The sequence below is a fragment of the Oxyura jamaicensis genome, chromosome Z (genome assembly GCF_011077185.1).
Source record: "Oxyura jamaicensis isolate SHBP4307 breed ruddy duck chromosome Z, BPBGC_Ojam_1.0, whole genome shotgun sequence".
NCBI classification, from domain to species: domain Eukaryota; kingdom Metazoa; phylum Chordata; class Aves; order Anseriformes; family Anatidae; genus Oxyura; species Oxyura jamaicensis.
Genome location: NC_048926.1, coordinates 9,150,232 through 9,173,318, shown reverse-complemented (window position 1 = coordinate 9,173,318; position 23,087 = coordinate 9,150,232). Strand labels below are relative to the sequence as shown.

Sequence of the window (23,087 nt, the reverse complement as noted above, 5' to 3'; positions counted from 1 at the left end):
GCACCATCTCCTCTGCAGCCCCAGCCCTCGCTGAGGCTGAAACCACGGGTGGACAAGTGGATGGGGAGCAGGATGTTTTGTACTGATGTACCCTTGCTTGGCCTCCAGCTCAAGGAAAACAGGAGCTCTCCTGGGAGCAGGGTGGCCCCTGGGAGCCCTGTCCGAGGATGAGGGGATTTAGGAAGCCAGCCCTGGCCTTCCCCATGAGGAAGCATCTCAGAAGTGTGCTCCATTCCCCATGACGCCCTGGCTGATGGGCTGTGTGTGCAGAAGCAGCCCCACTGCCTTCCAGCCCCCAGTTCCCTCCTGCTCCCATCACTTTGCCTGTGCTTTCCTTCCACCCGTCAGCCGATGATTTAGGGCTGCCAGTGATTAATGGAGAGGAGCTGGGCAGTAAGCCCAGGACCCCTGAGGGAGGTGCAGCAGTGCCACCAATGCCTCAATACCGTCAACTGCTACTTTCCTGCCAGTTACTAATGCAAACCCATGGACAAGAGGCTCACAGCCTGAATTTATCCCACTAAAGAGCCACTGCCCCTTTTTGCCCCACCATGTCCACCCCACATGGGGTAGGCAGGTTTTACCCAGCTCTCGGGAGGGATGAAAATCGGTGGCATCTTCAGGAGCCTCAGGACAGAGGTGCCCAGGGCAGGGGGTTCCAGCTTGGCATCCTTTGGGCAACAAACACACGTGGTTCATGTAAATCCCTCCCCAGGTGTAACCCAGCTGATGACACTGAGCTGGGTGAGGATCGCTCCCTCCACCAGCCCTGCAGAGCCCACCACAGCACTCAGGATAGCAAACGAGCCTCTCACAGTCACCCAAATACATCTTTTTAATGAAAAAGGGAAGAGAGCTCTCTCAAGCAGGCAGTAATTCCCCTGGATACCCCAAAATGACTGACCAGGGCCACAGTCCAGGTGTGGAGCCCCCTGCCATGCTGCATGGTGGTGGCTGCAGCAGTGTGGTGCTGCTCTGGGACTTCCAAGGAAATACAGGAGAGAGAGACTGGAAAGGCAACAATTACTGTGATTCCTGGGAGTCTCAAACCTTTCACAATATCTTGACCAGGACCTGCTGAAATTGTTCCCTACCCTTGTTAATCTAATTGCCTCCGAGAGGGGAGGAAACCTGGGGCCAGGGGTATGCCCATGGCAAGAGGGATGGGGGGAGGATGGGAGGGATGCAGGAACAGGTCGCTGTGCCCTAATCCAGGACATGCTGTCGCTGGGAGCGCAGCCATGGCACAGAAAGTGACCAAATCCCCCCTGCCACACTATGATGTCACTGATGACAAAAGCACCAGCAGAATCTGGTGGCACCAGGGCCCCATTCTATTTCCACTTAGGGCCAGGTGGGCTGGGAGACCCCAGCCCCATGCAGTGTTGCTGAGCCCCCCCAAGACCCACCAGGACTCAGCGCCCCTGTGGCCACAGCACCATGTTCCTCTTCGCCCAAAAACACAAGACCCCCATCAGCACCTACACCGACTCCTACCGGCCGCCGTGCACCATGAAGAAGTCGATTCATGAGAAGGCCCCGCTGCAGCTATGGAAAGAAAACAAATTTGTGACCCAGGTAAGTACCTCAGGGTTTCTCCCCCAGCATGGGGGAGGTGGATGGGGGTGCCTCGCTTTCTGTAACAGAGGGGGTTCGTGTTCCCTGGTCAGCAAAGTGTGTGATACCCCACGGCCTGTGCTCGCTGGCTTTTTGTCCCCTGGGCTTGGTGTGTGCCTGGGGTGGCTTTAGGCTCGCAGGGCAGACGAGCACAAACAAGCTCTCACACGTCAGCCCTGTCCACCAGTAGGTTTCAGAGTGCATCCTCTGAGGAAAGGGAAACTGAGGCAGGGGCAGGGCATCGCCCAGGGCCGTGAGGTAACATGGTGGGGGGGGGGGGGGCAGATTGGGAAGCCCTGGTTGCTGCCCCAACACACAGCCCCAAGGCTCCAGCTGGGAGCCCTGTGTGCCAGCAGGACCCCATGAAGTCCTGAGCATGGCAAAACCCCTCCCAGCCCTGCTCCGGGACAAACCCCTGAGCTGTGGCCTTGCTGCAGCAGGGTCCATGTGTGCCGTGGCCATGCAGCTCTCACCACGCAGCCTAACAAGCAGGTGGACTTGGACGTGAAGGACGCCACATCTCCTGCAGCCTCGTTAGCACGTGCATTGTAATTAGAGAGCCAGCAGAGGGCATAGAGATGGATGTCACTGCTGTGTGGGGACAGAACAGGCTCATAACTGCTGGGAGACAGAGACCCCAGCCCTCTTGGTCTCTGCCAGCTGTAGGGGACCAGCTTGGTCTCATAACTCCCTTCCCTACTGCTGCTGGCCCTGGTGCACCCACCCCGGTCTCTGCCTTACTGCGAGCCCCAATGCCCAGGAAGGCAGGTGCTGCCGTGTCAGCTGGGCATCTCTCCCCGCTCTCCGCTGTCTCTAGGGATTAGCAGTGCCCCAGGAGCAAAATCCAGCAAGCCAAGGTCAGTCCGAGAAGCTGATTAAGGCAGTGATGCAGGAGTACCTGTACAGGAACGCCATCGACCCCACCGCCTACTGGCCTGAGAAGTACTGGCTGACCAGGCCTGAAGGTACCGCAGGACCCCCTCCCGTGTCACACAGGGCATGTCCCCACGGGCCACAGGGCAGGGAGCTGAGGATGCTGGTGTGGCTCAGTCCATCCCTCCTTTTGCATCCTGTGTTTGCCATCCCCATCCCCATCCCCATCCCCATCCCGTGTTGAGGTCCCCTGGGCTCACTCTGCTGGCAGTCTCCCAAAACCCATGGTGGTTGGTGATGCCTGGACACATCCCTCTGGGCATCCCATGGCCCAAAGCTGCATGGGCAGGCACAAGTGACTGGTGGGATGGAGGTGGCATCACCTCTGTCACAGACTTGTGGCCCTTAGCAGGGAACCCAGCAGCAGCACCTCCAAAATGCCCCTGAGCCCATGGCATTGTGTCTGTGGGACTTGGGAGGCAGTTGGGACACTCCAACCATATCCCCATGGCCTATCCTAGCCCCAAAGGTGGCTGTGTGCCCCCTGGGCCACCCCTGCCTGTCACCTTCACATTGCAGAGAAGTACAACCCGATTTTTGTCAATGAGGACAAATACATCACCTGGAGAGCAGGTCCCTACAACAGCGCAGCCTGGAACAAGTACAGCACCTACCTCCCCCTCCCACCCAAGGTAGGGCCCAACCCCTCTTCCCCCCAAAACTGGAGCCCCCTCAGGTGCCACCGACACCTCAGGCTCTGCATCAAAAAGGTGGCAACACTGCTGTGATTGCTCCCTGCAGGAGAAGAGGATGGAGACCTACCTGCACAGCATACCCGTGCCATACCCTCCGAAACCTGCCTGCCTCAACCAATACGGTAACTGTCCTCACCCAGGGCTCTGGCTCTCACTGTGCCCATGCTGTGCCGGTGGTCATCCAGGTGACAAGCTGCCTGCTCTCCCTCATCCCTATCCTCGCCATCCTTCTGCTTGCAGAGCGGGAGGTGGTTGCCGACATGCTGCGCAGGCAGTCGCGGCTTTCGCCGCCATCCCTGCAGCCCGTGTACACCATGTCGGGGAGGAGACCCTTCCAGGGCTACTACAGCCCCTGCTCCGGGCGCCACTACTGCCTGCGAGGGATGGACTACTACGTTGATGGGGACCCTGCCATCAGGAGGCATCTCCATACCCTAGCAGAGAGGACTGTAAGGTTGGGTTAGGTGAGATGGGGAGGGTGGGACAGGTTGGGTTGGGATAGGATGGGATGGGATGGGGTGGGATGGGCATGACCTCCCTCATCCACAAGGCCACCAAACACCCTGCCTCTGTTGTCTCTTGCAGGAGCATCCCCTGCTGCAATTACAGCCCCACAGCGACGCTCTGTGCACCTTCACATCACCTCCAGCCATCATACCCATACTCGAGCCCTAGGTATGGATGGGTTCAGTGAGGGACTGCTCCAGACAAGGGCAGAGTGCCCCAGGGTAAAGCTTGCTAACATCAGCCACTAGGTCTCTTTTCATTATGGTTTGATGCAAAATTGCTCCAAGGATTTTTCTGGGGGCTCACATGCAGCCTGCCTGCAAGTGGCTTAGCATCTGCCAGATCTTGGGGCCACATTAGTGTTGCCTGTGCTGCTCTTGTGTTTTCTGCCGTTGTCACTTGCTCATCTTGGGACCCAGTCCTAGTCCTGCTGCCCCTTATGCAGTAATCAGCCCAGCCCTTCACCTGCTTCAGGTCCAGCAGAACCTTTTAACCCCCCGCATGTTCCCTTTTGGGATCTCTCCATTGCAGAGGCAGCTCTTACCCTGGAACAGCCTTCGGGAAGCAGCAAGGGGAGAGAGGAGGCTGCTTATCCAGCTTAGTCATCCCTGTGCTATGACATCAACTCCCCACGGTCCAAAATTAGGAGTCAGGCTCGTAGAAAACATGATTGGCTTTAAATTCCTGAGAGCAGAAACTGAAAGAAAATGGGAAGAACAAACGGGCAATGAGTTCCTCATAGCTGTCCCAATGTCTGAGTCTTGACAAGATGTTTCTCAAGGTCTTTTCTGCTGAGAAAGAGGCAGATTTTCCTGTATTTGCATGGCTCTGGCAATGAAAGTTTGAGGGAAATGACAGTGCAAGGTGGCACTGCGTGAGACCTGCTGGGAGCAGCTCGCCCAGGTGGCAGCACCAGGGAGGCTTCTGCCCAGCCTTGGCTTTGTCCTCAGCACCCAAAGACACCTCCACAGGGCACACGGGTGGCTGCATGCGCACCGTTTGCCCCTAAGTGATGCCGGCAGCCAGCACTGGGGCTTCTGCTCTTCTTCCTCACTGGAGTTTCATCCTCCCTGTGCCGTGTATCTCCCCCAGGTGGGACACGAGCCACTTCAAGAGGATGGGAGGAGTCCAGCGAGGCAGCTACATCATCCACCCCGAGTTTTCCTCGGAAGCTTGTTCTGCACGGGAGTGCTGGTGAAGAGCAAAGGTGGGCTTTCATTAAAACCACTTTGGGCAAACCACTCCTGTCAGCTCCTTTCTTACAGCCTTGGGATGGTCTCTGGAGAGGGGAGATGGGTTAAAATCCAGCAGCTGCTGCCTTGGGGTACACTGGAACAGATCTGGAGGGGCCGGTGCCCAAACCAAAGCATGCGCGGAGAAGCTCTGGGAGCGCAGTGACTCCACCAGAAGGAGAAGCAGCAGCTGCCCATACAGGGGTCTCGGATGTGTTGTTTGCTGTCACCAAAGCACCCCCACATGGCCACCAGTCCACTGGGACCCCCGGCACGGGGCTAAGCGAGGAGGGGGGAACTGCAAGGGGAGTGTCAGTAATGACTGCGTCCCAGTAATAAAGGCGTGCAGTTAGCGAAGACCCGGGAGCTCCGGCACCCCCTGCACCCTCTGCCTCACAGGCACCCGATGAGCCCCAGCCAAGCCGGGAGGGGACCGGGGGGGGACCGTGGTCGACTGGAGGGGACTGGTGGCGACCGGGGAGGGCCAAGGGGGGACCGCGGAGGGCCATGGGGGGCCGGGCCAGGGCGGAGCGAGCTCCCCGGTTCCGCCCAGCCCCGGAACCGCTGCGGGCGGCGGGTGCGCTCGGCGGCCGGAGCCCGGCCATGGCCCGGGGCTGCGGGTAAGTGCCCCGGCCCTTTGGGGCAGGGGGGGCGAAGGGTTCCCGGGGCAGGGGGCTTTGGGGTGTCCCCTGGGCGGGCTTGGGGTGCGCACCCCCAGGCAGCGGGGTGTCACTTGTCGGGGTGCGGTCCTTTCGCCCCGCTAAGTGCAGGGGCTGCGCCCCGATCCCCCTGCCGCTCGCAGTGTGCGGGGAGCCAGCCGCCCCGAAACGGCTGCCCGACCCCCCCAGGCGAGTGTCCGGCTCCAGCCACAGGTTGGGCTCGGAGGGTCTTTGGGGCAGCCCGGCTACCAACCCATGTCACGGGTGGTGGCGAGCAGTGGAGGTGCCCGAGGGAGCTCCAGGCCACCTTTCTCCTGCCCTGCTCCCTCTCGGGCTGCGTGGGCACCGTGAGCGATGCCCAGCGGGACGGGGCCGCAGCAGGCACCGCAGCCCTGCAGCGGGTGAGGTGTGAGGCTCGCATCTCCCCGGCTGGATCCAAGCATGAAGGAGCTGCCAGCGGGTGTTTTAACAGCTTGGCACACGCGTTTGGCCCAAGGGTGGCCAGCATCGCTGGCGCTGTCAGTTACGGGCAGAAATTTCGGTGCTCGTCGCCTGCTGCTCTCTCTGGAGCTGGAGGCACCTGGGGTTTTGCAAAGGGCTGGAAAATTGCAGAGGCTGTGCCAGGGGCTGTGCCTGGGTTCCCGTTTCTTCCTGGTATCACCTTGTGGTGCTCGGGTGTTGGGGTGGGCTCGGGTTTCAGCCAGCCTCAGCACCCGGGAGTGCTCCCAAAAGGATGGCTCTGCTCTTTCAGTCTCGGGTGGGAGCTCCGTGGCCACCTTGGCATGGAGTCACCAGCTAGCGTCCGAGCCATCGTGTGCCATGCGGGAGATGTGGAACCGAACATGTCCAGAGGGCAGGGCATGGGACAGGGGGCAGGGAGTCATGGTCAGGTCTGGGGGTCAAAGCAGGGCCGAGGCACTGGGGAGGGTGCCCTCGCCACAGCCAGACACAAGAAGTATGCTGGGGGAATGTACCCTGCCTGGGCACCTCTAGCCCTGGCCGCTCACTGTGTTTTAAAGCCTGTCCCACATGAGGGATCACTTTTTTGCAATTGGACTTTGAAGGATTTCAGGGCAAGTTTGTTTAATTCGCCTTTCCTATGCATGTGAGCTGGAGGGTTCAGCAGCTTGGAGAAATTTGGGCACCATGAACATGACCCTAGACGCTGCAGGGGCAAGTTTTAGGCATCTATTGGCTGCATTGCGAGTGTGTGCGGAGTTAAACTGAAAAACCAGCTTACTGGAACTTCATCTCACTCATTAGTGCACAGCGAAGACCAAGGAAAGGTGACGTGAAGAGAGAATTGTCAGGTGTGTTAAATATTAAGACATCTGCTGCTAGAATTGACTCACTGTGGGCCTTTTTGCATTGCAGTCATGGTCAAACACCCAATGAGGTGTTCAAAGGGGTTTGGAGCATCGCTTGGTGCGGGCAGCTTGAAGGAACAAAAGTGGGCTACAAAGTGCCAGTTCCTGCAGTACAGGTGGAAGTATTTAAGGTTCAGCAGAGGGAATACTGCAGCCTCAAATTTTCTGTTTCTGCACACCATGCGAGTCCTAGCAGCATTTCTGCAGTGCACAGATGAGCTCCATATTCACATATTTGGGGTTTATCCTCTGGGTGCTCGGTGCTGTTCAACTGTGGCTTAGGAACCAGCCAGCAGCAGAGGGGTTGGTTGTTTCTTTTTGCTCAATGCAGCTCCATTACGGTGCTGAATCATAGCTGTGCTTAGAAGCCCAAGACAATTTGGGGGGGAATAATAATAATTTGGGTTGGGAACAGTGTGTTTTTTTGGCTTTCTGCTTCTTAAAAGCCTCTGAATGCAAGGGGGACAAGCGTTTGCCCTCCCTTCCCACTCCTGCTGCAGGAAGGTGAGTCCTGAGCCTGAATCCCGAGGCTCTGAGACTCAAAGCCAGCACCCCACTCGTGCCAGCAGCATCCTTCGTGCTCTCTCCGTGCTGCTGTGATGCCTGCAGCAGCCACCACAGCAGGAGAGCTGGCTGCATGTGATTCCATCACGGTGCCTGAGAAAACACGCCGGTGACACGCTGGTGATGTGCCGGTCCCCTCCTCCTGCCCGCAGGCACGTGCCGCTCACAGCCTGCCCGGGGCACAGCCAGTTCTGTGTCCTGAAACCTCCCGGTGCTGTGGGGAGGACACAGAGATGCAGCAGCATTAATTTTTGGTGTGCTTAAAATACATCTGCGGTGCAGCTGGGCACCCCAGGGAGGCGATGGACAGGTAGGTGCCAGCACTGTGTCCCGTGTCCCCAGAGGGATGAGCTGTCCATACCCAACAGCCAGGCGTGGCGGGGAATTTGCTGCCATGTATTAACAGGGAGGGGGCATCCCAAAAGCAGGGAAGCAGCTGTCACTTTGCAGGAGTGCCCTCTCCCAGCCTGTATTCCAGCCCTTCAGACCAGGCAGTGTTGGGCCCTGCTGTGACCTGGGGTCCCCTAAAAAGGATGTGCTGTGCCCCCCTGCCTGTCCTTGTCCCCCACTTGGGGACCAGGGTCTGTGCCACAGGGTCTGTGCCACCAACGTCCCCCAGAGGCTGGCTGGGGCTGGGGGAGGCTTGTACCCTGCGGGGACAAACCCAGGGTGACCTGGTGTGGGTGGCTCCACAGGGCTCTTGGGTGAAACTGTGCCTCTGTGGGGGAGCAGGATGTCCGTGCAGCAGCTGTGCCCCCCCCCATGCCGGTGCTGTCCTATGTACCCCATGTGTCCCCCTGCCACCTTGGCTCCTCTCAGATCCCTCCGAAAGAAAACAAACCCACAGAAGTGTTTGCTCGTCCCAGCCCCTTTCAGACTTGGGCTGCAAAGTCCCTTCAGCAAGCCACAGGGACTGTGCACTCAGAGGCTTCTTTTTTTCCTGTAGATGCTTTGCAGAGAAATCATTCCCCCCCTTTTGCCATCCTAATTCCCTGTTCTTTTAGGGGTTGGAAATGTCTGGCAGTGAATTCTGCAGTGTTTCATCTGCTTAACCCCTGCCAAGACATTCGGAGAGGTGGCAGCACCTCGCACCACCTGACACACAATTCCCTGACATCCTGGCCTGGGAAATCAGTGCAGGCACTGGCACAGTTTGGAGCTGACACTGCTGGGGCAGTAGGGACCCGTTAGTTGTTAGTGACCATTTTTAAACCAGTGACCTCATTACGAAGGTGCTGGGGTTAGTGGTGCTGTGGGTCTCGCAGCCTGCGTTTAGCAGCGGTATTGGTAAAAATAGAACCGGTCGAAAAATGAATTTTTATTTTTACTCTGTAAAGTGTGTCCTGCTTGGGTGTTTTGCTTTCATCGCAGATCAAGGCAAAGCGACTGGCTGCTTCCATGGAATGGGAAGAAAACGCGTTGTTTTTGGGTCAGCTGGGAAGCTTCGTCGCAGCAAGCTGCAAGCACGCTGCTTGGCTTTCCTGCCCTCCCTGCCTGTTTTCTTTTTTTAGAGGAGCTGGAGGTCACCACAATGTCGCCTTGGAGCAAAATAACAAGTTTGCATTCCAAAATATGTTGAAACAGCCGTGGCGTGTGCAGGCAATTCTCCGTGTGCGAGGTGGCGGGTGTTATCTTGGGGGTGCATAGAAGACTTACCTTTGGTCTGGGACAGGGACGGGTCACAGGATGGTGAGCTGCAAATTTTGTTAACAAAGCAAAACCAAGGAGCTGTTGGGCCAGCTGCAGAGCAAGGTCCTGCTGGCCCCCGGCTGCAAACATTTCTCAGCCTGCTTGGCAGAGCTGTGCCCAAGGAGATGACATCCAGACCTCAAGGTCCATCCTGGAGGAGGTGACATCTGGCACAACCCATCAGCCCTATGCAGGGGTTTGATCCTGGCTCGGCCTTGCTCTGGGCTGTCCCACCCCATGGACAGATGCTGCATTTGCAGGGCATGTGCTGCTGAAGCTCTCCCTGTGGCTCAGCAAATATGCCCCCACCTTGAGCCTTTAGTGCCTGAAATGATACCAGTGGATGCTCAGGTTGCAGCCTGCACCAGTGCTGGAGGTCTGGGCACCTGTGCATGGTGCTGTGCTGGTTTTGGGTGCTGCTGATTGCACGTGCTGGTGAATACCATCCTCTGTGGTGGAACAGTGCAGGATGGTGCTCTGCCTCCCTGCAGGGCTGCCTGAGCCCTTCCTCCACCAAGTTGCAGAGGTTGGCTCAGCCTTTGCACTGGATGGGTGCCCCGGCATCCATCGTGTCCCTGTTTGGGTGTGCCAGACCCATGGACAGCCTGGACCCATGGACTGGGTTAAGTCTGCTGGCTCGGACACCCAGGTTGTGATCAGCTCCAAGGCAGACTGGGGGCGAAAACCTTTCCTGCAAACTGCATTGGTTCATTCCTGAGTGGCAGCAGTGGTGCCAGCTCCTTCGTCTACATCACAAATTCCAGTCCTTAGAGGGGGAAAAAGAAACGGCCTAAAAATAGAGCAGATTCAAAGTAGTTCATAAATAATAAACCAGCCTCCTGAGAGGGAGATGGAAATCCAGCGAGTCCCTGGAGCAGGGGACTGCTTTGTTGCTCTCAGTTTTAAGTGGAGATGAGGAGGGGGCCATCTCCACTGTGGCAGGATCAGCTATATCTGGGGCTTAAAATCCTAGATGAAATCTAGGAGAGACAAAGCCATTTGTTTCCTCTTTCTCATCCAACATGACAGCTTTCAAAAATCCTCTTCCCTGAATAATTTGCCAGTTCTCCTCGGTGGGTGGCTGCATTTTGTTTTCTCCCCCCTCGAGCTTCCCATTCCCAAGATAACACATGTACAAGGCACACACTTGTCTCTGATAGCAGGAGCTGTCACTGGCATCCCAAAAATTCCCAGTGCAGAGAGGGAGGGAGCTCATCTGGGCTAAGCATAGCCGTTTAAATGTCCAGAAACACCCAGACACTTGCGCTGGCCCCATATGTGTTATTTTGGTGCTGGCACACCCAGCCGGACCCTCTCACCTCCCATGGGTGTCCATGCTGGTGGAGATGGGTGGCAGGAAAGCAGCTCTGGTTTGGGCATCACAGCATCCTCACAGCATCACTTGGCTGCGCTGGTTGTGTCTGAGATCCTTCTGTGAACCTTCCTGGCACGGTCCCCACTTCTGTCCCCACTAACCTAACACCGAGGAGTGTTGCTGGAGGAGGATGAATGTGTAATGCCAATGCAGGATCTTCCACCACCACTTTAACTGCCTGATTTTGCTGACAGCTGGTCTCTGCGCATCGCACGTGCTTGGGGGCGAGGGTCCCCTTCCCCTCCTGTGTGCAGGATGTGGCCCTGGGTGACACAGGCAGGGTGACCGGAGCCACTCCTGGCCGGTGAGCGAGGGCTCAGTGGGACTTGGCCACGGGACAGGTCGTTTAGCTCTACCAACTGCCTAACCCACAGGCTAATCGCTTCCTAATGCCGCCGTAATCCCATTTAAAGCGACTGGCAGCCCAGAAGGTTACAGACACCCAGCAGAAGGTGACGTGGCTGGGCCGGCGCTCATCCTGCCTGGCTGCATCCCGTCCCTGCAGCCCCTGCCCCAAATGTCCCGCATGTCCCTGCTGGGCTCTCTCTGACCCCATATCTCGCCTGGCTCTCTCAGGGATGGGGTGCAAGCAGCCTGCTCTGCTCTGAGCCTTCCTCCTTGCGACAACAAGGCTGCAAGACCTGGCCCAAGAGCTGCTTCAAAACGAACACCAGGTGTCGTGTGTTTTGCAGAGCCCGTGCCCAGTTGCTGCAGCCCTGCCGTTTGGGATCACACCTGGGCATCCCCGTGGTGGGGCACAGGGGTTCGGCTGATGCTCAGGTGCCCCCCACAAGCAGCTTCCCCAGGAACATCAGCAGCCAGGCTGCCCTGCTGCTAGCCTGGGGCCATTTTGGCTCTGATGGGCTGCAGGGGGCCAGCAGGTGGTGGTTAGTCCTGCCTTCACCCACGCCAAGCCCCTGAGTGGGCCCAGCATCCCACTGGGCTGGGGCAGACACTCTGCGGCTTCTCTCCATCCCTACTCCATCTCTGCCTGGTTTTGCTCCTCGCTCCCCGGTGTCCTTACTTCACTTTTTGCCTCTGAACCCACAGCGCTGTGCTTGGCCGAGCTTGTCAAGCCTGCAGCCAAGGGGAAGCCATGCGGCTCTTGGCTCTGCGAGCAGCCTCCTTCCCCGGGGCCATGCAGAGGGGAGCGGGACGGAGCCAAAAAGCTGCCATGCTCCTCTTTGGCTCTTACTGCCCTGGGTGCTGCCTTCCGTGGGGTTCAGATTGGGGACCCCACATGTTGGCTGTGAGGGGTGTCTCAGAGCCCTGTCTGCTGTGCCCCAGTCCAACAGCAGGGAGGCCTGGGGAGCTGCTGAAACTGAGATGGCAAAGAGGTGACAAGAGATCCCTTGATTCAGAGGTTCTTCTAAGGTGATTTATATCCTCTTTTTCAGAAACAGGCACTCCAGGGCTCGGTGGAGGTGGGAACTCTCAGTTTTCTTCTCTTGAGAACCCCAGACTTGCTGCAGAGTCATCTTTCTTCCCACTCCTCTGCAAAAAAGTGCTAGTGAAAACAGAGCGCCATGTACACCTTCCTGCCCGAAAACTTCACGCCAGTGAAGCAGAAGCCCTCCAAGGAGCTGAGGCCCATGCTGGGGGCCGTCACACTGGGCCTCGTCCTGTTCATTGCTGCGGTGGTGGCCTGGTGCTACTACACAGTGTCCCTGCGCAAGGCGGAGCGGCTCAAGACGGAGCTGATGGACCTGCGGGCGGACGGCTTTGTCATCAGGAACCAGCACGGGGAGGTGGTCTTCCGCCTGGCCTTCCGCTCGGGGAGCCTGGACCTGGAGTCGTGCTCCAAGGAGGGCGAGATCCTGAGCTGCACGCGCTCGAACCGTGGGCCACTCAACTTCTTCATCCAGACGGTGAAGCCCAAGGACACGGTGATGTGCTACCGTGTGCGCTGGGAGGAGCTGGCGGCCGGCCCGGCGGTGGAGCACACCATGTTCTGGGAGGACGCCCACTGGTACGGGGGCTCGGAGATGAGCACCCAGCACTGGCCCATCCGCCTGGCTGGCTACCAGGAGCCCATGCCCTACGTGACCAGCGACGTCTACTCCTTCCGCGACAGCTTTGGCGGCATCCTGGAGCGCTACTGGCTCTCCTCCAAGGCGGCGGCCATCAAGATCAACGACTCGGTGCCCTTCCACCTGGGCTTCAATGCCACTGAGCGCACTCTCTTCTTCCAGGCCCGCTACAAGGACTCTCCCTACAAGCCCCCGCCGGGCCAGCAGCCCTTCCCCGAGCTGAGCTACCGCGTGTGCGTGGGCTCCGACGTCACCTCCATCCACAAGTACATGGTGCGCAGGTACTTCAACAAGCCCTCCAAGATCCCTGCTGAGAATGCCTTCCGCTACCCCATCTGGTCCACCTGGGCACTCTACAAGAATGATATTGATCAGGATAAACTCTTGAGATTTGCTGAAAAGATTAAGAAATACCGTTTTAATTGCAGTCACATTGAGATTGATGACATGTACACACAGGCCTATGGGGACTTTGACTTTGACCCCATCAAGTTCCCCAATGTAACAGAGATGTTTGCAAAACTGAGGGAAGATGGCTTTAAGGTCACCCTGTGGACTCACCCTTTCATAAATTACAATTCCTCCAACTTTGGTGTGGGGATTGAACGTCAGCTGTTCATCAAGGAGCCATCGGGGAGGCTGCCGGCCATGGTGGAGTGGTGGAATGGCATTGGGGCCATCCTGGACTTCACCAACCCAGCAGCCCGAGACTGGTTCCAGAGCCACCTGCGCCAGCTGCGCCACAAGTACGGCATCTCCTCCTTCAAGTTTGATGCTGGGGAGACCAGCTACCTGCCCAAGCAGTTCAGCACCTTCCGGCCACTCTCAGACCCCAGCATCTGGTCACGGCGCTACACGGAGATGGCCATCCCCTTCTACGAGCTGGCCGAGGTGCGGGTGGGCTACCAGTCGCAGAACATCTCCTGCTTCTTCCGCATCATTGACCGCGACTCCGTGTGGGGCTACGAGCTCGGCCTCAAGTCCCTCATCCCCACAGTGCTCACCATCAGCATGCTGGGGTACCCCTTTATTTCCGCTGACATGATTGGGGGGAATTTTTTCCCCAACAAGACAGATGGTGCAGTTGAGATCCCGGACCGTGAGCTGTACGTGCGGTGGCTGGAGCTGTCGGCCTTCATGCCCTCCATGCAGTTCTCCATCCCGCCCTGGCTCTACGACAAGCAGGTGGTGGAGATTGCGCAGAAGTTCACGGAGCTCCATGAGTCGCTGGTGGCCCCACTGCTGCTCGAGCTGGCCGGGGAGGTCACCGACACGGGCGACCCCATCATCCGGCCCATCTGGTGGATCTCGCCCCGTGACGAGGCCACCCACAGGATCGACTCGCAGTTCCTCATTGGGGACACCCTCATGGTGGCACCCGTCCTGGAGATGGGCAAGCAGGAGCGCGATGTCTACCTGCCGGCGGGCAAGTGGCGCAGCTACAAGGGGGAGTTGTTTGAGAAGACACCCGTGCTGCTCACCGACTATCCCGTTGACTTGGATGAAGTCGCCTATTTCCTCTGGGTTTCGTAACCAGCTCCTCTGTCAGTTTTGGGATAACCATGCCTTACACTAGAACTTTGTAACAAATAATAATTCTAATTGCACATTTCATTTGGGACTGGGATTGCCGAAGGAAATTAAATAGACTTTATTGTCCTTGTTTTTTTTTTTTTTTGTTATTTGGAGAGGTGTGATCTGATTTTTTTTGTTTTATTTAGGGCAGGTGGGATGCTCTGGTCAGGCAGAATTTTCTCTGTATAGGTGAGGAAAGAGTTGTCACACAGTCAAAGCCAATACTTTTTCGGTTCCCAAGGATTTCAAGAGGGGAAGGTTGGTTAGTGCCTTGTGGGAGCGTTTCGTGTCCCATGGGTGCACTAAGCACTGGCATGGGGGTGTGTGATGTGGGAGGGTTGCTACAGCACAGCCTGCCTTAAGTTTTCTAATATGGCAAATATATTTAAAATTACTTTTTTAAGAGCAGCAAACAAGCTAGATTATATATATATATATATACATATACAGATTCCTTTTCACCCCTTTATTATGGCACTGGACTAACTCTTGCCCCATGCGCCCCTTTTCCCGGGTTCCAGGTGGGCCAGGTTACTCATGAGACATGCAGGTATTCCAGCTGTACAAACTGCGTATCGCTTGCTGGAGCAGCTGCATCTCCCCTCCTCACTCATCTAACGCCTGCTGCAAGACTCTTCCTTGTGTGTTTTGCCTCGGGTGTCAACACTGCCTCTTCTAGAGCAGCGCCATCCCTACCATGTGCCCAATCAGTCTTTTTAACACATTTATGGTCCTCTTTTGTTACACAATAGTCCTGCAGGTATCATCTTTTTTATTATTATTTTTTAAGGACAGATGAGCTTTCAGGTTTGTTGCTGGCAGAAGGACTGCCTGCAGCAAAGCAGATCTCTAAGGGTCTGTGTGCTGCTTCCCCGGGAACAGCGGGTTCCCGCAAGTGGCACGCGTTGTGGATGGATGTAATGTTTTGCTGCTAGCCGGCTTGCCGGTGGGTGGAAAACACCGGCTTTTGCACTGATGGTTTTGTGCCAGCGGGTGTTCTCGCTGCACCCAAGGAAATGTTCTCATGTACCATGGAAGTAAGCTAATAGCCATCTTCATCTCGGGTTGGAGTTAGAGAGATGATGATGTTGTGTAGGGGCGATGTGTTCCTGCACTCCCAATTCCTATTACTAGGATGGGCAAGACCTCAGCTCAGGTCCCTCCCATGGCCTCAGAGGAGATTTTCTCTGCATTTCTCCACCTCCTTTTTCCGGATGCTTTTCCAGTTTTCCATTCGGTTTTGTGCGGGAGGAAGCACTTACAGACACACGGGCAGTCTCCTCTCCAAGAAACCACTAGCAAGGATTGCAGTCTGGCAGCCCTGCTCCCCAGGGCAGGACTTTGCCGGCCGTGCCCCAGCTGCCGGCACCTCTCAGCCCGTTAATTTTTAACAAGTTTGCACAGGATTGAGCTGCATTAGCTGGGAAGGCTTGGGGCAAGGAGAGTGCAGCAGCTGTAGGTTTTCTTACGGGATTGCATCCAGGCATGAGTCCACCACCTGGGGAGATGGAGCAGCATTTTGGGCAGGGTTTGATACCCATGATGGTCTTTCTCCAAGCCCATCTCCTGCTCTGGGCTTGCAGGAGGCAGCAAAGGAGCTGCACCTGTGGCTTGTGGTGGTGCCCAGGAGTAAACTCAGGTGCTTGGGGCAATATCTAAAGTGCTTTTATTGTTATGAAGGAAAGGAAGAAGTTCAGTTTGATGGACTCCCTCCTCTGAGATCCCCAAAAGCCACCTGGACATGGCCCTGGGCTCTGGGTGGCCCTGCTTGAGCAGGGGTTGGACCAGATGGACCCAGAGGCCCCTTCCAACCTCAACTCCTCTGTAAGTCTCCGACTCTTTGGAACCAACCCTGAGGTCTGGCTGGATCTGTCCTGTGTAATTTGGTGGTTTGGCCTCAAAACGAGACAGGTCCCTGCCCAGTGGGAGCACAAGCATGTCCCAGGCTCAGCTCCCAAGCCTGTTTCTTGTGGCTTTCAGCTGTGAAGGGCTCAGGTTTGCTCCCTGGCCCCGGTGCAAGTAGCAGTGCTTTTCCAAGCTACAGACACTCGCTGGCCAGGAGTTGATCAGTTCTCCCATTAGGATCTCTTTGTTGTGAATGTGATGGGAGTCACTGGATGAGTGCCTTGGTCCCCTCGCAGGGGTCAAGAAAACAAAAGTCCAGTGTGGCCAGACCCTAGCAGCTTTGTGCCAGGAAAGCACCAAAATTCAACAGGGCACTGTCAGGAAGGTCATGGAGGAGAAGTCTCCACTAGACATGCCATTCTTTCCCTTCCCTCAAAAGAAAGAGTTTTATAGTCAAAAGTGTTTCTTAACTTGTTGTAAATGATTAAGATTATAAAGTATCCTTATTTTTCTAAATGCTGTGGTTAAGGTAAAGCTGGGAGGATGTAAGGGATGAAGCTGAGGAGCGGGTGGCTGCCTGAGGGCCCATGTGGGTTGCTGTCCATGGCACCAAGTCTTCTTCACATTTTGGAGACAGGCTCAGCAGTGCTGCCTCAAGTGATCAGAAGCTTCTAAGTACCCTGTCCATCACGCTTTTTACCAAAACCACTATTTCTAACACTGTGCTGTAGCACTGCAGCCCAGCTGGATCATCCCTAGCACCTCACAGACCACAAGCGCTCCGTACACGGACACTTTGGGAACCTCCACCTGGGGATATCTCTCTGGCTTACCCAAGGGTCGCTGTCCAAAACTAGTTTGACTCAGCCAAGGAAAAACCCCAAAACAGGTCTTGGGGTTGGTTCAACCTCTTCCAGTTGGCTCTAGCAGGTTGTGTCTGAGCAGCAGGTCAGTGTGACACTGGGTTGGAAGCTCACGCCATCATGTGTTGGCTGAGTGGGTACGTGGGTTTCACGCACCTTCCTGAGTCGGACTGCAATGCCGGTGGGGTTGTTTTTAACCACTTTTCTAATTCTTAATTGTTATGAAAATGGGAATGTAACATCAATTGCCTTGATTGATATAAAACTTTGGAAAACAAAAAGAAGTTTATCTTGTCTGTCTATATGTGGGACCAGTGGTTCAGGCAGATCTGGGGCTTTTTTCACCCCAGGCTTTACTAAATTAGAACTGAGGCTGCTAGTTTATTTAAAACTTGTGGTCTGAAGCTTTGATGTGTGTTTTAAAGGGTTGTGCCTACAACCACAACCACCCTCCCTGTCTGTTTGCTGCAGTAACAGATGGGGCTAAAAGTGCCCCCTCCTGCAGCACGGGCTGGGATGGGTCACGAATTGCCTTCCCTGGCATCCTCATGGCAGGGGAAGAGCTCTGGCCTGGGGCTTAGAAGAGGCCATGTCCAGGTGACTGCTGCTGCTGCATCATAACAGTCATGCCACCATTGCTGCTGATTCTTCCCCCAGAAGTGCCACTCAGTGCCAACCTGGGGGGTTGCTGATCCATGCTGATGTAGAAGACACATGGTTTGAAACTGTGTGCAAGTACGGAAGACGACAAGGCTGCTTGCAGCTTCCCACAGGTGCTCCAGAAATTCACTTGGGGCACTTCCTGTCCCTGCTGTCCCCAGGTCCCCTTCCCACACTGCTCTGGCAGGGTAGAGGGGTGGTGTGGATGGTTTTGGCCACAGGAGCATCAGAAACAGCTCATGAAACTTAACACGACTCAGCTGACGGGATGAGGGGCACCTTGATTTGCTGCTTTTGCAACAGAAGACATTTTCCCAACTGTTTTCCTTTGCCTTCTCCCCAGTGTGGAAGCAGCATCCATGCACCAGGCTGATGCTCACCCATGGAAGGTGAAGCTGGTGCTGCTGGAGACCTGGGGCAGGCTGGGGCTGCCTTCCTGCAGCAGTCCCCAGAAATGCATGAGTCCTCCCCGGAGTTGTTGGTTTTAGAGGTGGATTGCTGTCATTTTTTGTGTTGTTTTGGGCTGGGTCTTTTTGCATCCTCCTGAAGGCTGGAGCTGTGTCCATGAGGCTTACATGGGATCTGTGCCACGCTGGGTCCTAGCAAAATGGGAGCTGGACAACACCAATCATGGGGTGATGCTAAACCACACATTAGGCAGGGCTCAAAAATACATCCAGGACTGTGCACGGCATAGGGAGGAGTGTTCATGGCCAAGTCCAGACCCAGAGAGGCTACGGCCAAAGCCCAGCTCATTTCAAACCAGGCTGCAGAGGTGCCCATGGGTGCCATCTGGGCAGTGACTGCTGAGCCACGGGGTCCTGGCTGGGAGCAGGTCCAGCCCTGCCTCCGATCACAGCTTTTATTAAAAGAGAAAATATGGCAAAAAACAGCACACGTCTGGGAAGAGCCGTGGTGAAAGGACAAGCTGACAGCAACAGATTCCCTTCGGGCATGCAGCCAGTCTGGCAACCTTAGGGAAAAACAACCTCTTCCATCACAGACAGTCCCGGAGTCCAGGAAAGCCATTATGCTGGGCTGGGCCATGCAAAATCCCACAGTAGAGAAAGGCAGGGACTGACTGTTTTTTGTTTGTTTGCTTTTAATACATTTATTTTTTGCCAGGGGGGATGGGTGATTTGTAGCTCAGTGATAATCAAAGATTAAGGGTAATAACCACCCCCCTCCAAAAAAATATAAAGGCAGCCTGGAGTGAGCGATGTTCCCACGTCACCAGCCCCTCCAGCAAGCACAGAGCTTGCTCAGAGCTGGGATTGCTAAAAAACAACCGTGACTAAAGCTCAGCAAGGCAAACCAGATGTTCCTCCAGCAGCCTGCAGCCCCGCCAGGGAGAGGCAGAGTGGGAGAGAGCAGGCAGGGATGGAGATTTGGGGAGGGATTTCTGCAGCCACATGGGCTTGACCTCTCCTTTCCCCGGGGGGATCTGCTGGGATCGGGCAGCCTGTGGGCGCAGAAGGTCTTGCAGATGCATTTTTCTCCCCAGCCTGTGATGAAGGAGGGCAGCAGAGCTGTGACCGTGCACACAGATTATGGGACAGAGATGTTGCATGATGGGGCTGGAGACTGGCTCCTCACCCCAACCAGCCTGGGCACCAGCAGGGTTTGGGTGAGTACCACATGCAGCCTCATCTTTTTAGAAAGCTTTTTTCCCGCTGAAACAACAGCCAAGCAGCTTTGCTGGGGCCCACTGGGACCCTTCAGTCCCCAGAGCCCATGGGAGGAAAGCAACGACCCTGAACATCACCATGACACTGAGCAGTGGCTCCCCTTTACATCCCTGGACTGACGGAGGTTGGTGGCCTATCCCTCCCCATCACCACACCACCAGCATCACTGGAGCAGAGGCTGCCTTCTCACCTTGCTTTCAGGGACATCTAGAAACCATCCTGGCTCATCCTCTCCTGTTCAGTCATAACCACATAGGGTCCTTGTAGAATAATGGACCCAGTTGTGGGACTGGATGGACTGAGCGTCAAACCAGAGCTAGAGTGACTGTGATGCTCTCGAGTCCCCGTGTACTCATGGTATGGACCAGCTGTGGGGCAAACCCCTAAAGAAAGGTGTTTTCTCCTGGTTTGGGCCATGCACAGATTTACCTCCCTGGTGCCACTAGCAGCCTGCTGGGGGCAGAGAAGGATTCAGTCTCTTGCTTTGGGAAGGGGCATCACAGCCCAGAGAACTCAGGACTCCCCTAAATTCCTCGGTCCTGTCGCTTTTAAATTTCTCTTAACTCTTAGCTTAGAAATGGGGAAGATTGGACTGAGACTGGAGAATGTTTCAGAGCTAGCCCACTTTTCCCAAACCCACGGGTACTGTTGAGATGCTGTCACCCAGAAGAAGTCATGTCCATGGGCAGAAACATGCCAATTGATGGACATAAGCACAGCTGGTGGCATGGGAGGACATTTTCCATGGGGTAACTAAGGCAGGGGGGCACTTGGGCTGGTTTGTTATTTATCCAGGCTCTCTCAGGAGGACAATTTAAAGTCTTCCCTAGGATCTCTGTGGTGGATAAATTGCACTCTTGCTCCCAAATATGGACCCAAACCATGAATGAATCCCATTAGTGGTCCTCACCCATGCATGACTTGCTGCTAGGTATTAATCTTGACTATCAGTGAGATGTCACTAGGTGCTTACAGGCTTGGCTGGCTCCACACCAGGGACATGTTTCTCAATACTTTCTTCCTTTAAAAGAAGGGGGGGGATGTTTACCGCAGTGTTAGCAAGTGGTAAAGCTTCTCTTTGCTTGCTTGCATAACTCAGTCCATGGGAAATACAAACTCTCCTTGCCATGCTGCATCAGCACCCATCTGATGTACAGGCTGGAAATTTGGTGCTGCTCTCTTTAAATTAATCACAGATTGTTTTCTGATTTATTTTTAGTTTAAGAAAGTACTCTGCACAAACTGCTTCTTTAACTAAGCAATTTGAAGTTATAAAAATTTCAGGAGATCAGCTGCAGTACAACTGGGTAACGATGGAGTCTATGTATTTTTTTTTATATATAAAACTGAAGTGTGCATGGCATTTCTTGATGGGAAGAGACTAGAGGTGGAGAATCTGTTTCTATACATTGTATTAGTCATACTACAAGAGCCAAGACATTCATCCAATATATTTTAATAAGTTATTCTACAGCAATTGCCACACTAGATAGAGGTCACAGTATTTTTTTTTTTGAGTTCCCGCTAATGTATTTCTACTTCAAAAGCTATAAAAATTCCCAGGTCAATAATGTCATGGGTTTATTAATTCCTGAGACCATGACAAAGCTGACGCAGAAGCTGTTATGAAACCCAGTGGAAATAGGCGACTTCATCCAAGTCAACGGGATAGTCGGTGAGCAGCACGGGTGTCTTCTCAAACAACTCCCCCTTGTAGCTGCGCCACTTGCCCGCCGGCAGGTAGACATCGCGCTCCTGCTTGCCCATCTCCAGGACGGGTGCCACCATGAGGGTGTCCCCAATGAGGAACTGCGAGTCGATCCTGTGGGTGGCCTCGTCACGGGGCGAGATCCACCAGATGGGCCGGATGATGGGGTCGCCCGTGTCGGTGACCTCCCCGGCCAGCTCGAGCAGCAGTGGGGCCACCAGCGACTCATGGAGCTCCGTGAACTTCTGCGCAATCTCCACCACCTGCTTGTCGTAGAGCCAGGGCGGGATGGAGAACTGCATGGAGGGCATGAAGGCCGACAGCTCCAGCCACCGCACGTACAGCTCACGGTCCGGGATCTCAACTGCACCATCTGTCTTGTTGGGGAGGAAGTTTCCTCCAATCATATCTGGCAATACAAAGGGGTACCCCAGCATGCTGATGGTGAGCACCGTGGGGATGAGGGACTTGAGGCCGAGCTCGTAGCCCCACACGGAGTCGCGGTCAATGATGCGGAAGAAGCAGGAGATGTTCTGCGACTGGTAGCCCACCCGCACCTCGGCCAGCTCGTAGAAGGGGATGGCCATCTCCGTGTAGCGTCGTGACCAGATGCTGGGGTCTGAGAGTGGCCGGAAGGTGCTGAACTGCTTGGGCAGGTAGCTGGTCTCCCCAGCATCAAACTTGAAGGAGGAGATGCCGTACTTGTGGCGCAGCTGGCGCAGGTGGCTCTGGAACCAGTCTCGGGCTGCTGGGTTGGTGAAGTCCAGGATGGCCCCAATGCCATTCCACCACTCCACCATGGCCGGCAGCCTCCCCGATGGCTCCTTGATGAACAGCTGACGTTCAATCCCCACACCAAAGTTGGAGGAATCTGTGTGTATGAAAGGGTGAGTCCACAAGGTGACCTTAAAGCCATCTTCCCTCAGTTTTGCAAACATCTCTGTTACATTGGGGAACTTGATGGGGTCAAAGTCAAAGTCCCCATAGGCCTGTGTGTACATGTCATCAATCTCAATGTGACTGCAATTAAAATTGTTCTTCTTTATGTTTCTTGCAAAATCCAAGAGTTTATCCTGGTTGATATCTTTTTTGTAGAGTGCCCAGGTGGACCAGATGGGGTAGCGGAAGGCATTCTCGGCAGGGATCTTGGAGGGCTTGTTGAAGTACCTGCGCACCATGTACTTGTGGATGGAGGTGACGTCGGAGCCCACGCACACGCGGTAGCTCAGCTCGGGGAAGGGCTGCTGGCCCGGCGGGGGCTTGTAGGGAGAGTCCTTGTAGCGGGCCTGGAAGAAGAGAGTGCGCTCAGTGGCGTTGAAGCCCAGGTGGAAGGGCACCGAGTCGTTGATCTTGATGGCCGCCGCCTTGGAGGAGAGCCAGTAGCGCTCCAGGATGCCGCCAAAGCTGTCGCGGAAGGAGTAGACGTCGCTGGTCACGTAGGGCACGGGCTCCTGGTAGCCAGCCAGGCGGATGGGCCAGTGCTGGGTGCTCATCTCCGAGCCCCCGTACCAGTGGGCGTCCTCCCAGAACATGGTGTGCTCCACCGCCGGGCCGGCCGCCAGCTCCTCCCAGCGCACACGGTAGCACATCACCGTGTCCTTGGGCTTCACCGTCTGGATGAAGAAGTTGAGTGGCCCACGGTTCAAGCGCGTGCAGCTCAGGATCTCGCCCTCCTTGGAGCACGACTCCAGGTCCAGGCTCCCCGAGCGGAAGGCCAGGCGGAAGACCACCTCCCCGTGCTGGTTCCTGATGACAAAGCCGTCCGCCCGCAGGTCCATCAGCTCCGTCTTGAGCCGCTCCGCCTTGCGCAGGGACACTGTGTAGTAGCACCAGGCCACCACCGCAGCAATGAACAGGACGAGGCCCAGTGTGACGGCCCCCAGCATGGGCCTCAGCTCCTTGGAGGGCTTCTGCTTCATGTAGCTTTTGGGCAAATGTGTTTCTTTGACATCTCCCTTTCGAGTGTTTCCATGTTTTTCTGCCCGGTGAGTAATCTGACTTTCCATGACTCCTTGGTAATGTCACAGTCTGGCTTGAAACTTTGCTGCTCTTTTTTTTCTTCAACTTGTTGACAGAAAAG

At 55.6% G+C, this 23,087-nt stretch overlaps 3 protein-coding genes across 4 annotated transcripts; 2 read left to right on the top strand and 1 right to left on the bottom strand.

The window, feature by feature from the left end:
- The first annotated feature begins 1,440 nt into the window (after positions 1–1,440).
- CZH9orf24 (chromosome Z C9orf24 homolog) lies at positions 1,441–5,309 on the top strand. Its single transcript, XM_035309488.1, has 7 exons — positions 1,441–1,578; positions 2,435–2,582; positions 3,070–3,182; positions 3,292–3,367; positions 3,486–3,699; positions 3,831–3,920; positions 4,845–5,309. The coding sequence occupies exons 1-7, from the start codon at positions 1,441–1,443 to the stop codon at positions 4,948–4,950; spliced, it is 885 nt and encodes a 294-aa protein (XP_035165379.1). The 3' UTR covers positions 4,951–5,309.
- Positions 5,310–5,447: 138 nt separating this feature from the next.
- LOC118155884 (myogenesis-regulating glycosidase-like) lies at positions 5,448–14,711 on the top strand. 2 transcript variants are annotated; one of them, XM_035309484.1, is made up of 2 exons: positions 5,448–5,604; positions 12,036–14,711. In XM_035309484.1, the coding sequence occupies exon 2, from the start codon at positions 12,165–12,167 to the stop codon at positions 14,199–14,201; it is 2,037 nt and encodes a 678-aa protein (XP_035165375.1). In that variant the 5' UTR covers positions 5,448–5,604; positions 12,036–12,164; the 3' UTR covers positions 14,202–14,711. The 2 variants fall into 2 exon arrangements, with proteins under 2 accessions (XP_035165375.1, XP_035165376.1); XM_035309485.1 differs by lacking the exon at positions 5,448–5,604 and adding an exon at positions 7,727–7,884.
- Positions 14,712–20,739: 6,028 nt separating this feature from the next.
- LOC118155883 (myogenesis-regulating glycosidase-like) lies at positions 20,740–23,087 on the bottom strand. The gene has a single exon (XM_035309482.1). The coding sequence runs from the start codon at positions 23,011–23,013 to the stop codon at positions 20,923–20,925; it is 2,091 nt and encodes a 696-aa protein (XP_035165373.1). The 5' UTR covers positions 23,014–23,087; the 3' UTR covers positions 20,740–20,922.

Excerpts from the sequence above, each read along its gene's own strand:
- CZH9orf24 (XM_035309488.1), top strand. The coding sequence starts at position 1,441 with ATGTTCCTCTTCGCCCAAAAACACAAGACCCCCATCAGCACCTACACC. Across the intron at positions 1,579-2,434 it reads AAAACAAATTTGTGACCCAG|GGATTAGCAGTGCCCCAGGA; the intron begins GTAAGTACCTCA and ends CGCTGTCTCTAG. Across the intron at positions 3,700-3,830 it reads CTAGCAGAGAGGACTGTAAG|GAGCATCCCCTGCTGCAATT; the intron begins GTTGGGTTAGGT and ends TGTCTCTTGCAG.
- LOC118155884 (XM_035309484.1), top strand. The coding sequence starts at position 12,165 with ATGTACACCTTCCTGCCCGAAAACTTCACGCCAGTGAAGCAGAAGCCC.
- LOC118155883 (XM_035309482.1), bottom strand. The coding sequence starts at position 23,013 with ATGGAAAGTCAGATTACTCACCGGGCAGAAAAACATGGAAACACTCGA.